This window comes from Formica exsecta, unplaced genomic scaffold, assembly GCF_003651465.1.
Source record: "Formica exsecta isolate Colony F162 unplaced genomic scaffold, ASM365146v1 scaffold422, whole genome shotgun sequence".
In the NCBI taxonomy this organism is placed as follows: Eukaryota; Metazoa; Arthropoda; class Insecta; order Hymenoptera; family Formicidae; genus Formica; species Formica exsecta.
The window spans coordinates 71,705-86,472 of record NW_021851462.1 but is presented as its reverse complement, the minus strand read 5'-3'; the positions used below and the strand labels follow the sequence as shown (position 1 = coordinate 86,472).

General features: G+C 37.6%; 1 protein-coding gene across 1 annotated transcript; it reads right to left on the bottom strand.

The window, feature by feature from the left end:
- Positions 1-5,913: 5,913 nt before the first annotated feature.
- On the bottom strand, positions 5,914-12,441 carry LOC115240262 (putative mediator of RNA polymerase II transcription subunit 26). Its single transcript, XM_029815319.1, has 2 exons — positions 10,806-12,441; positions 5,914-10,697 (listed from the first exon to the last, which is right to left on the bottom strand). Exons 1-2 carry the CDS (start codon positions 11,241-11,243, stop codon positions 8,115-8,117), a joined length of 3,021 nt encoding a protein of 1,006 aa, XP_029671179.1. The 5' UTR covers positions 11,244-12,441; the 3' UTR covers positions 5,914-8,114.
- Between the last annotated feature and the right edge of the window lie 2,327 nt (positions 12,442-14,768).

Here is a 14,768-nt window from a genome sequence, read left to right as displayed (position 1 = left end):
AATACCTTTCCTTAAAATTATAACATATTTATCTATTTTCATATTATGCTTTCAATTAAATTTATTTTGTTAATTAATCTTGTTGATTGAATTTTTTCTTACTCTATAGATAATTTCTGAAAGATAACAGAATAAAAAAAAAACTGTATCTGTGTATCGCAATAATTTTTTTCACTTTTTGTAATTCTTCGTTATATTATGCATCCTAGGTTATGTGTACTCTTAAAACAAGGATAAAACAGCAGTGTATGGGCATGCAAAATCCTAGAAAAGTATTATCTCGAAATTTAAAAAATGTATTAATGTACTGGAAAAGATCATAATCTCGTGATATTAATATAGAGAAATGTTCGAAAATAATCTCGCGAAAAGTCGTACTCTTTATCCATAATGTATACCCATACATCCTTATAAATCTTATAAATTTTATGTTAATATCTTTATATAATTATTGATTTCTAACGGGCTATCGCATTTTTCGAATTTCTCAATGTTTTCTCCGGGATTTTGTATGCCCCTTCAAGAGGAACGGAAAACGCATGCGGTATGTATTATTCAATATATGATCATTAAATATATAATCAAAATATCACTATGTCATAATCGTCACATACATTCTCTCTCTCTCTCTCTCTCTCCCTTTCTCTGGAACTTTATAAATTTGTCGACACGCATGGCTATATCTATATATATATATTTATATATTTATATGGCACAAGAGAGATATATAAACATGTATATATGTGTGTGTGTGTGTATGTGTGTGTGTGTGCGTGTGTACAGAATTATATTCTTGTGAAATGAGAGAATCTCTCTCAAGTTATTTTTCTCGCACTTTGGCGAAAATTAACTGTTTTTCAATATACTCTCGAAGAAAATGCCCGTGAAATCAGAATCACATTTTTAAAGGGAATGTCTCAATATTATCGATATCTTTCTTTCGCGCGATTGTGTTTGGGACTGTTCATATATATACATCTTATCAATATCCTTATAATATAAAGATACAATGTCCCGGAATGTATACAATCCTCTCTTGAAATTCTCAGTGTGTATAGAGATTTTCAAGTATGAATTTATGTCGATATCTTTATCCATACATTTCTTCTTCCTCTTCAAAATTAATGATTCGTGATTAATAATTTGTGCGCGCGATTTTTTCGAGATTATCAAAATACATAGCAATGTATCTATCTGATTTCATAACTGTGATTTAAAACAATTTTTTTTTGTCGGATTTTTTATATACTCTGGAATATTTCGAAAGATTGTTTCTATATATATATTGATTTCTACTATAAATATATGATATATTGTTCAGAACAATTAGGGGATCATTCTTTTAAAAAATCTATAAATGGACCCAGATACTATCAATGGTATTTGATCGGGTATTGATCCGAAATAATGACATACGCGTTTTCCGTTTCTCTTGAACGGGTATACAAAGTCCCGGAGAAAACATTGAGGAATTCAAAAAAATACGATAACCCGTTCAAAACCAGTCTAGATTTATAAGGATATATAGATATATTATGGATAAAGAGTATGGCTTTTCATGAGACTATTTTCTCTATGCTAATCTCGATTATGATCTTTCCCGGTCCATTAACACATTTTCTAAACTTCGAGATAATAACTTTATAGAAATTAACATATATAGAGAAAAACAATGTTCCGAAATATTACAGAGTATATAAAGCATCACACAAAAAAATTTGTGAAAAATCACAGTTATAAAATTAGGTGAATGCGTCGATATGTATTTTGAAAACCTCGAGAAAATCGTGCACACCAATTATTAGTCGCGAATCATCATTTTTACATATATGACATACACTGTTCAGAATAATTAGGGGATCATTCTTTTAAAGAAATCTATACATGGACCCAAACACCATCGTCTAAAGAAGCTAAAATACTGCGTTTTACTAAAGAGAACTATTCAAAACCTAAGATATGTATTATACTATTGATCTAAGATGTCATAACGAGACGTGTATTTGAGAAAAAAAATAATCCCCTAGTATATATACATACGTACATACACATACGCGTTAATGTTACACGTAGCACGTAGAATGTGCCGGGATCATTATCGTTTCTCACAACATACATTCGCCAAGTGAATAAAATGTACAAAAAATTACGTATTACAATTAATACGATAGTTTTATCAATATAATAATATTAATATAATATAATAATAATCAATAATATATAATAATAATCAATAATGAGGAGAGCGGGGGGAGTAATAATATTAATAATATAAAAAACAAGCGAAATGCGCCTTGATATTTCAAACAACTATACAACTCTGAAATCGCCACTAAAATTCCATATTGAAAGACTACTAAGAATATCTCATCGCTCTGAAATTCTAGTTACATACATTCTTGTTTCACTCTCTCTTTCTCTTTTTTTTTTTTTTTATTTATTTCCTCGTCGCGTCTTTAGATACAAAGACGAACGAAATCGCGAACATCTGTATCTTGTTCTCCTTGTCTCTCGTGACGTTGGATCGTTTTGTAAAACGATGATATGGCTAGATACAGTGTATTCGATTGCGCAATATCGGAGCCTTCTCCTTTAATGTCGACGCGTTATATTATTTATAATAAAACCGAATACGTGCAATAACACTATTTGATATGTCTCTAAAAAACGTCAATTTCTTTCTCCGTTTCTCATAGCGAATTCGATTGTACGCTAATCCGTTAGATATAGGAACGTAACGTATATAGTGGTTTTGACGAAATAAAAAATGCCCAACGTTCATATCCTATCAAAAATTGTCATTGATGATAATTAATCCGAAATACGAATCATGTAAAATTTTCACGCGTATTACTAGTGCAGTATCCAACCGAACATGCTACCAGATTACATATCTTCCCCCCGCCCCTTTCTCTTTTTCTCTCTCTCTCTTTCTTTTCTATTTTTTGCATTTTTTATTATCCGTTCGACTTTACATTAGATTCTAGATGTAAGGAGAGAGAAAGGGAAAGAAATATGTTCTGAGTTGAATGTTGTGTTAGTAATGCGCGTGAAGATTTTAATTTGTGCTCAGTATAAATTATTATCTTATATAATATTAAACGACAATTCCGCTTTCTCTTTCTCTGTGTGTCTGTCTGTCTCTCTCTCTCTCTCTGCTCTCTTTCTTCCTCTCTGCCTCTTCGTTTCTTTCTCATAGTGTTATATCTCGTGCACAAGAAAGATGATTAGCGCAGCGCATAGAAAATACAAGTCGAACTACAATGTATGAAAGTACATCGTTTCGTCCGCTCGGACACTCTTTTCGCTACTTTAGTAATATTATTATTATTATTATTACTATTACTATTATTATTATTATTATTATTATTATTATTATTTTTATTATTATTGCATTGGCTCTTTCATCGTTTTTCTTTTCTCCATATATTCATCGTTAAATTCCTGAACTCTGAGGTAGTCTGTTCCGGGTGTGACATTACGTAGTAAAAATGGCAAGAGTGCTAAATATCGTTTACCGTGTATTACCGTGTTATACGCTATACATCGATATTATTTACGTGTGTATGTGTTTACGTGTGTATTGATATTACTCTTCCTTAATATAATAAACAAAACGGAGCGGATGTGTGTCTGTGTTCACGTTCGCGTCAAGTTTGTGATGTATTATTGTGTACGCTCGCAATTTTTTTGTGTATATCTGAAAATATATCTTTACATCCGTGCATTGTTTTATATAGGATATATCTAAAATGTCATTATATATTTCGAGATTAGCGACGAAAATCACTTACGAAATAATGCAATATCTTAAAGCAACTATATCTTAAAAACTTAGATTTATCCACATGTGCTTATCAGGATTTTTTACTTTTTCAGCTTCACAATATTGCTGATGTAAATGTCATGCTATTATTTTAGAAATATCCTACGTAGTATTCATCGTGACGATACGCGCGATTTTTGTGGCATTTGCGACAGATTAATTTATTACGTTAATAATATGCCAATTAATACGAAAAGAATTCCAAATAAAACAAAATGACTTTATCTATTGTAAAAAAAAGTTTCAAAGAATTATCACCATTTTGAATTTTTTCTTTTTTATTTAAATATTAAATAAGTGCCTCTCCTAGAAATAGAAGTAAACCGTCACGATGAACAAACATATGAACCTTGTAAATATAATTATATAATATGTATAATTACATTATAAAGAGATCTTATTTATAGTGAAACGCATTTATAGAACAAAATGTTTTTATCACTCATTTATTTACGTGTAGGGGGAGGGGGAAGATCGAGAACAATTAAATAAACTTGATCAAAGTGTCATACACACAGTGTCTCAACATATACGCATTGGATAATTCTTTCTAAACGACAACGGGGGAAGGAGTAATGTATGTGTGTTTTGTATGCGTGTATATGTGTGTGCGCGTGTGCGCGCGCACGATAAAGGTTTAGATAATTAACATAATATTGGGTGAGAAACTATTCGCATATCTAAAATTGATCGCTTGAGTGGAACTAGGACCGACGAAAACAATAACCTATTTCGTTATAGCAAGGTGACCGTTTACTCATAATATGTATTTGAACGACGCGTAGCTCGAAGGGAAATTTGCTGCAAGGGGTCGGATTGCAGTCGCGGCGATTGGCTTGTTTCGCTACAGTAATTAATCAGGTATCAATTAATTAGTGCCGTCAATATGCGGAACGAATTGAGCTGCGAAAATAATTAACATTAATTGATAACATATGAAATTGAAAACATACAAAATAAGAGTAAATGTTAACAACAACCACTAACTAATAATTAACATATCAATATTTTTAAAAGAGGATTCATCAATATTAAATCAACAGTTTAACTCTTATTAATAAGAGTGACAAATGTTTATATGGTAATTGAGCATAACAATCTGCAAAACAAATAAAATATACAATTTAATTAACTCGTTAGATTATTATATTTACAATATATACAAATTTAATATTCAAAAAATTAATAAATCAGAATACTTTTTTACCTTACAAAATTTAAATATTATTTTAAAGATGTAAACATTTAAACAATTAAGTTGGGAAACTGGCAAATAAGAGCCAAAGCGCGGGTGCGCGAACTTATTATTGTTAAATTTTAGTAGTAAGTATATTAAAAATGTATAATAAACATTTAAACATTATTTAGAATGTATGTAAATACATGTAAGAACTTATATTATTTCAGGCGTAATTCACTAGATGTGCATATAAACGTTCATATAAACATATATTAGATATAATTGAGTTTTAATTTCGAATTATACTGATTTATTGATAAGAAGATCTACTCAAAGTCTTATAAGCAATATAAAAGTGCGAGCAAAGTTCACTTTGAACAACGCGCCAACCGTAACTTAGACTATCTTAGGCTTTCAAATAAACAAATGAGGCACTATTGTAAAAGCGTGCCCAGCCTTGATCAATAACTGGAATTTATATCGAATGTAAAACATACTTTTTACTTTAGATAAAACTTTGATTTTGAGAAAGAATTATCTTCAATGCGTACAAGTCGACACACTGTATGTATGATGTTTTCGATCAAGTTTATTTAATTGTACTTGATCCTACACGTAAATAAATAAGAGTAAAAATGTTTATTCTGTAATTGCGTTTCACTATAAACAAGATCTGTTTATAATATAATTATACATTTTATAATTGTATTTACAAAATTTATATTGTTTATTGTGACAATCCATATAATTTGAAATTAAAACTCAATTTTATATATACATATATATATATTGAATATCTTTAAAATACTCTTTTAAATGTTGTAAGATAAAATAAACTGATCTATAAATTTTTCCAATATTAAATTTGTATATATTGTAAATAAATATAATAATCTAATAAGTTAATTATAATAAATTATATATTTTATTTGTTTCTTGGATTGTTATGCTTAATTGTCATATAAATATTTGCCACTCTTATCAATAAGAATTATACTGCTGATTTATTATTAGTAGATTACATTTTCTCATTAAAAATATTGATATGTTAATTATTCATCAGCGATTGCTGTTGACATTAATCTTGTTCTCGCTATTGAAGTTTATCAGTTAATGTTAATTTTATGATTTTTGTGTAGCTCAAATCGTTCGATATATTGATGGCATTAATTAATCGATCTCTGATTAAATACTGTTGCGAAACGAGCAAAAGCAGCTGCGACTGCGATACAAATCTTTCAGTAAATTTAAAATCAAAGTTTTATATAAAATAAAAAGTATATTTTTTACTTTTCCTTTAATAATATTACAATTATTGATCAATATTGGGCACGTTTTCACAATAAAGTAGCGAAAATCTAAAATCAAAGTTTTATCTAAAATAAAAAGTATATTTTTACATTTTCTTCGATATACATTTCAATTCTTGATTGATGTTGGGCATGTTTTCACAATAGAGAGTGCTTTATTGGTTTATTTGTTATATATATAATAAAAACTTTATTTTTATCCTTTATAAACACATATAACAAAAGGAAAAAGTTATGATATTTATAAATATTTTAAAATATATTTACAAGTTTCGCTCATTTGTAGAACAAAATACAGAAAAATTTGTTAAAAATAAGATAGAATGAGCTTTTTCTTCTTCAGCACATACGTTTTCACATCGGTTAAATTGTATCTTTATTCATCACATTTCACAATCTATCGTTATGCTTCATCTTTTGTGCTTTATTTAAGTTGAATAGCAATAAAATTTTTTTTACTATAATAATACTACATTATAGTTTTGTAACTCTATTATAATAATTATCACACAATTAATGCAATTATATTATTACTAACATTGTCTGCAAATTTATTGCTATTCTGTCCACACACACAATGTGTGGTTGTGTGCGCGCGCGTGTGTGTGTGTGTGTGTGCGGTGCTATTTTGTAATAAATATCGTAATTTACCAAAAAAAAAAGAGAGAGAGAAAGAAAGAAGAAGAAAAGTATAATTACAAATTATGAAATGTGTGATGAGATAAATGAGAGCAATTTTCGATGATTTTGGAAACGTATATTAAAGAAACATAGAAAATAAGGCGTAATTATAACATATTTATAATATATACTAAAAATACATAAAAAAGTATAAAAAAACGCCGAATAACTCTGCGCTTTAGCGCTGATTGGCCTTTGTCCTATGTGTTGTAAATTTTATATTATAGAGAACCTTCTTTGTTTATGTTATTATTTAATTGTAATAATTATAATATAATAATAATATACACACTTTTTTATATATATTTAATACTTTGTACACATTGTTATAAGCTTCGACGACTTAATACAACATCGATATCTTAGTCTCCGATCACTTATTGCCAATTTGAAAATGTGACGCTTATATAACTTTCTCGAGATCGTCGTCAAAAACATTAACGAAATTTAAAGTTGCGATCTGTTGAGAAATCGATGCGACGGAAGTAATAGACAGAGAAAGATCTCGTATTATTCCTCTTTGGGATCAAATATCGTTACGATTTCGGTCGATACCGTCGTGAAAGTTTCGCAGATACGTTTTTTGTATTACGTGTTCAAAAAAAGCACAGTGATTTCGGTACATTGTGAGGTCCGTTTCGCCTTGATTACTTTTCATCAAATTACTTTTAGATAAAAGCTTGGAAAACATCAAATTGCTTTGAGAGTCGAATAAATATTACCTTAATATAAAAAAATTGAGAAAATGCCGACGCTGTCATACAGTGTTTACGTGCATATCGCTATATTAAAACTACTTTTTCAAAAAGTATTTATTCACGCGGATAAAGCCCAAGACAAAAATTCGTTATTTGCTTCATTTTTCTTATCAAAAATACCGCATTTTATCGAGAATTACAAAATAAATATCAAATCATTGGCAAATGATTGTATATCGAATTTTTGTATATATTGGATTGAACGAACAAAAAAACGAACAACAAAAAAAAACACGGACAAAAACGATATCTGTCGATCGGCGAAGAATATTACCTTTCGTTCCGTCATCGAGACGATCTCGAAGCCGCGCAGTAGTCGGGCAGCCCAATCGGGCTTGACATCTCGGAGACACATGTCTTTACAACTTTCTGTCGTAGTTGTTATGGACATCGTTGGGCCGTTCAACATTGCACCGTTGAGCGTTGAATCGTTGAGTGTTGAAACGCGAACCGTTGAGCCGCTGAGCGTTTAGCCGTTGGACGTTCTGCCGTTGCGCGGTCAGCCGCGCTTTCTTGTTGTGCGTGTCCTGATGCTTCTTCATGTGATCCTGTCGGATAAATCCCTTACCGCAAGTATCACATTTAAATGGCCTCCTACCGGTATGGATGCAGGTATGTCGTTTGAGGTCGGTCTTGTGGGCGAACACCTTCGGGCAAGCGTCGCATTGATGTCTCCTTGCACAGGTATGCATCTGAACATGTTTTTCGTACACTTCTTCGTTCGGAAATCGCTTGCCGCATTGGGCGCATTTGAACGGCTTGTCGCCCGAATGGAAGCTTTTGTTATGCTGCGTGAGATAGCAACCTCTCATGAAATATTTGTTACAATCAATACACTTATACACGCCATCCTGCGAAATAAAATTGGCTACAGTGGTAGTGACCTGACGTTGCTTGCTCGAGTTGGTCTTGCTCTTACGCTCTTTCTTAGGTTGCAAGCCGATGTTCGGGTCTAAATCCTCCTTCGCTTGACTCGGCTGTGATAGATGATTATTATTTGTTTCGAGATCAATGCGCTGTTGCTCAAGTTGATAGGAGAGCGAAGATACTTGTTCCTCGTTCGTCTGTATCGTCGTTACGTCCATATCGGTCAACGACTTATAGCGCGATGGTGAATACGGGTCATAGGTCGTTGTGGAAGATTCAAAAGATTCTTGAGGAGCAATCTCCTCCGCGCTTAGCCCCCCCACGTTAACGGTTTGTATCTGGTTTTGTTCTACTACAAACCCAGTTAGCACACCGATTTGCGTGAAATTCTTCTGATCGAAGATCGTAAAACTAGGCAGCAGTTGATGTTGTTGTTGGTCGTTTTGCTCGTTACCAATAGTAGTTAGTTGCATGGTGGTAACTGGTTGGGTAGACTCCAGTAGGACCGCCGGGGTGTTGGTAGTAATTGTAACGTGGGGGGGCAAGGCGTTTGGGTACGGCTGATGAGGCATCGTAGTACCCCCCATCGCCGTGGGCGAAGTCATCGCCGGATGGACCGAGCCTGGTGGCGAGTTCATGTGATGCGGGTGGGGGGATGTACCCATTGGTGAAGGGCAATTCATGTGCGATGCCGCCTGTGGGGGTATGGGCGAACTCGTGGTATGATGCACCGGCTGGCCCGGCGAATCCGTTGGCAGGTGAAGCTGCTGCTGTTGTTGCTGCTGCTGGAGGCCCAGCTGATGAGGCGCAGAACCCATTTGTTGCTGATGATGTCCCGCCAGCGACGATGGAATTGGAGAATTGACCGGCATTATTCCCGAGTGCGGCAGGTGGACCAGCTGTTGTTGCAGGGCTGCTGCCGAAGAGTCGCTGCTGCTGTTGCTGCTGCTGGAATTGCAGTGGGTGGTGGGCGTGTGAAGCAGGCCCCTCGTCGCCTCGCCCGAGGGACCTGCCATCAAGTTTGGGGGACTCCTGGAAGATGATAAATCCGGCGGGGATCGTGCGGGCGCGCCGCCACCCCTGCTGCCCGAATGATTATTATCTCTAGCAGGATGATGATGAGCGCTAATCGGTAAGTTCGCCGGATCAGGTTCCTTGCCATTCTTCACAGCGTTCTTGTGCAACGTCGTATTATAGTGTCTTTTGAGATGGCCTGAGCTTGTAAACCACTTGTTGCACGCGGTGCAGTTGTAAGTCTTTGGCCGGCGAGGCTCGTTGCTTTTCCAGGATTGATTTGCTAACGGCGCTTTCGGCGGTTGTTGGACGAAACCAGCTGGCATCTGGTGGCTTGCTATCGGTTGCGTGCTTGTGATTATCGGTGAGCCTTGATGTCCGTGCTCCATGGGCATATGTTGACCGCGCATGAACTGACCCTGATCAGCAATCGGTGGAGGAACATTGTCTATGGGGCCCATAGAGCCAAGCCCAGTATGATAATCATGTGGTTGGGTGGCCGGCGGCCAACCCAGCATAGAACTCACCGAATGTGATCCTATTCTGTGCTGCTGCTGTGGTATCAGCCGTTGCTGCATCTGCATCTGAAGTCCCTGCTGTTGCTGCTGCTGATGTTGATGAATTCTTACGAGCTCTTCCTCGTATCGGTGCGTTTGCACTTTGTGAGAATCCAAGTCGAGGATTTCAGCCTGCTCTTCAGGCGGTTCCTGTTTCATATCCGACTTGCTCGTTTGCCCGCCGTTGTAATCGTAACTAGGTTGTTGTTGCGGTTGATTGGAAAGAGGAGGCGATGGATGCAACTGCTGAGGACTGTTGCCCAGTTGTTGATATTGTGGTGCGGATGGATACGCAGAAGGCGAATCTAAATGATTCGTTCTCATGTGCTCGCCTAACTGATTTGCGTCCTCGTAAACGGCACCGCATTTGTCGCATTGAAGCGGGGGACTTTGCGGGCTAGTAGAATTGGACGTCGCGCGATCCGCAGAATAGTGCTGCTGATGCTGATACGGATGATAACGCGGGTAACCGCCGCCACCGTCGCGATTGCTCTGAGCGTCTTCCTGTGACGGCGAAAAATGATGAGTTAACATATAAGACTGCTCATTTGACATATAATAGCCGCTCTCGCTAAACATTGATGTTTGAAAATGATCGTATGGCTGGCATACAAGTGTATGTATGGCAGGCTGTTGCTGCTGCTGCTGAGGTTGTTGTTGTTGTGGCTGCTGCTGCTGTTGTTGTTGTTGCTGCTGCTGCTGCTGCTGTTGCTGTTGCTGCTGCTGCTGCGAGGATGTTGGATCTTGAGAAGGCGACATCGATGACGGCTCACTCGAGTCCGTCGGCACAGTCACACTATCCCGATTGACATTCACGTGACTATTATGATTGCCAGTCTTACTATGATTATTATTGCTCTCTTCCTGCTGTGCCTTATTAGCCCACCGATTTAACAAGTTCTCTTTATGATACCGCACGTGCACTTCGAGGCTCTTCTCGCCGTCAAAATTGACACCACAGTCCTTACAACGATGCCTCGCATTCGAACTATCACCTACGTATTGTTGCTGTTGTTGCTGTGTCTCGACAACACTCGTCATTTCACTCATATTGTCTTCTTCCCATTCGACCGTCAAGTCACGTGTTTCAGCCGTCGAATAGTAACTCGTACACAACACGAATAGAATAAAACTAGACGACACACACACATGAACGCCCGTTACACGCGTCCGAGCGCGCGCGCAACTATAACGTGACGATCCTTCTCTCTTTCTTTCCGGTCTGTTGTTTCACTTAGTCGCCTCTTGGATCGCGTCTTATGACGCAGCAGAACTACGCGTGACGTAGCGAGATAACACATGAACGATTACGTCGTACGTGAAAGCGCGAAACGACACCGTGGCGAGTCACGTGCGAGGGTTCACTAGTTCGGCGGGAGAAACAATGCGCTTCGACCTAGCTGTATAGAAGGGAAAGAAGAGGGAGGGGTTCAAAACGAAAAGAGAGAAGAAAGGAGAAAACAAAAAGAAACCGGGAATACAACGTGTTCTACATTTATCATATGATCGCACCGATTCCGGACGCGAATATCCAATTCAATGTCGCTCGATAAATCGCAGTCACCGCGTACGGCATTGTCGGCCTCGGTTCGACGGCGTGTCGACAACGATGACAACGACGACAGCGGGACGGTACCACCACTTGCCGGCTCCTTAGCTGTGAGAACTAGAGACGGCTCTCGATAATGAGCGTCGGACGATACCGGTTAACTCGGCGCCGAAACGAACAAAACGAAATGAAAATAAACACGCGTATCGTCCATAATTTACATGCTGATGGCTCTCGATAACGCTCGTATTTACGTTTGTCGTTTCTCTAGCAAAGTCTCTCCCGATGATCGAGACGATCGACACTTTGATTTTGGGAGGAGATTTCCGGCGAGACGCCTCGAATCTTGATGATCGTCACTTTGAAAATTTCGCGACGATTGTCACGAGCGCGAAATACACTTTGCACTTTGCTCACTGTAACTATGTCTATATACCGCAATAATTCTCACTTGTGGAGTCTCTCTCTTTTTACGCGGGTTGATCGTGGGTGCTGAGAGTCGATCACCTGACGTCGCGTATCCGGTACTACGAGAGCAGCGGAACTGAGCCGGCGAACACAATGAGAAGCAACCACCTCAGTCTCGCGTCACCCCTCCGTTCAAATCCCCCCTCTCCCTTTTCTTTCTCTCTCTTTTCTCTCACTCTCACGTCGGATTACACTCGCTCACTACAACTGTACGACCGTGTCGTACGAACGCCGGTACTACTCTGTCGGTTGGAATTCCGTAGTTTCGACTCCTCGGGCTCGCGCCAAGGCACCGTTTCTCCTCCCCTCATCCCTCCCTTGCCGTGTCCCGCCCCTCATCGCTTCCTTCGCAATCTCGCCACCCCCTCTTCGTCGTCACTTGCCTCTTTGGAGTCTCTCTCTCTATCTCTATCTTTCTCTCTCAGACTTTAGCACGCTTCCCCTCATTCTCTATTACTATCTCTCTTCATCTCGTATCGTTGTTCTCTCAAACGTCTTTCTTCCTTCTCATCCAGCAACACCGGCGAATAGCAGCTCTCTTCGTCTAACGTTTAGACTTTCTCTTTCTCTCACGAAAACTTCATCGTTCCGTCACGCTCCCTTCGCTGGAAGAACTCTTATCCTCTCTCTTCTCCTTCTTCTCGCTTAAACTTCTCCCTTCTTTCTCATCCAAATGTTTGACCGAGAGAGAAACACGAAACTGCCTTGCTTCTCTCTCTCTTTCTTGTCCGCTTGCTTACTCCCGTCTCTCCTGCGTACCAACCCCACCACTTTCGACTATAGTCGATCTCCTCTGATTCCCTGCCTGAACTGAAGAGGGATAGGCACGCACGACAGAACGGTGGAAAGCGACGGCCAACCAAATTTGAGACCTCCTTGCCCTTCCTGGCTTTCATCCTCCCTCCTCGCTCCTTCTAACGAGTATTTTGGCCGTTCTCTTCCTTTGGTCTTACTCGTCTCTCTCACTCACTCTCAATAAGGCTCCAAATTCTCCAAGACGCTGTGTTGTTTTGTCTCTCTGTTAGTTCTCTTCTCTTTAGCCTCGATGTGTCCTTTTTCAATTACAACACCCGCCGTCACGTCTCTCCCGATTCTCTATGGTGACGCGTCTTCAGAGAGAGAGAGAGAGAGAGAGAGAGAGAGAGAGAGAGAACACGACGGGACAGAGACGTGAGCATGGCATGAGAATCCTTGTTTGTTGCACGCCCGCGTAACGGCCGGCATCGTCCTTACACAGACGAGACTTTACACAGCGAGACTTCTTTTGAAATTTTTGAATTTAAGTTTTTAAAAAACATTTCGTATTTTATATTATCCCTATAAGATTATATTTTTTTTACAAACTTCCCCGCTGTAAAAAATTAAAAAATAATTCTGTGTTTATCTCTAAAAATCGTACAATTTTCTGACGAATCTTGCTTTGAAATATAAAATCTAAATTTGTGATTTTATCATCCAAATAATATCAAAGATTAAAATTTGTAGAAAAATTGATTAGTATAAATTTTTAATCGGCTTTCACAATACACTCGAGAATACTTTGATATATAAAGGAAATCATATCATCGAAGAAATAAATGTAAGTAATTCTAGTGGCACTTAACGCGTTACGGATCATCGCGAGAGCCGGTCCACTTATTTCTACCAAAAAATCCCCTCGGTTGAATCCTCGAATTGCTCGAAGATCACCTAATTCCACCAAGTAATAAACGTAACTCTCGGCAGTTCGCCTAACTTTTTATTAGGCCAAGCCACGAGCCCCTTCGTAAGTACTTGCGTAAAAAAATGTGCGAGGGTATTATCTGGCGATAACTAAACTCTTTTTCTCGCCCTCTCCCCCTCCTGTTCACTATTCCTCTCTCTTTCTTTTGCGCGCTCTTCTCACCTGGCTTCGTTCGCGGAACGACCCGATGGAATAAAAAAAAAAAAAAAAAAAATGTGGGTAACCTTGCATTTTTTTACGATAACTTTTTTCTCCACGCGCGAACCCAGCTTCTCGGCCCGTGCACTTTGCATACGGAATGCGACAAGTCCCTCTATCCTGCCCTCTTGTGCCCGACACCAGCCGCATCCACCATTGCCTAACCCTTTACTCCAACTATGAATATGTTTATTGTGCATTGCGCGGCGGCCACCTGATGCAAAAGAGAGAGAGAGAGAAAACCTTGCCGCGTGTGTGGGCGGATGCGCGGAACGTGGTGTCATAACTAGTAAATAAACGATCGGTATTAAAATCATATAGCGTGGACGATTAATTCTCTAGATAGAATCAAGAATATCGCAATAAGCAATCGACTAACAATAAGATTCCAGATTTTGTATTATGCTGATTTACATATAAAACTAATGAAAATAGAACCATAATTATATGTAAATATTATATGTAAAATCCGTATATTATATGTAATGCCCGTTTTTAGATGATCTATAATTCGGGACAAAAATCAAGACAGAAGTCTATTTATAATTTTATCTGCCGCATATGCTCTAATATACTTTGATACATGTATTCTAATATATATTTGATGTGTATTCTGATATATGTATTTTGTATGTAT

What these genes read in the sequence shown, in the direction of transcription:
- LOC115240262 (XM_029815319.1), bottom strand. Translation starts at nt 11,243, where the DNA reads ATGAGTGAAATGACGAGTGTTGTCGAGACACAGCAACAACAGCAACAA. An exon ending in AGCCTGCCATACATACACTT is followed by an intron (nt 10,698 to 10,805) that starts GTATGCCAGCCA and finishes TCGCCGTCACAG; the next exon opens with GAAGACGCTCAGAGCAATCG.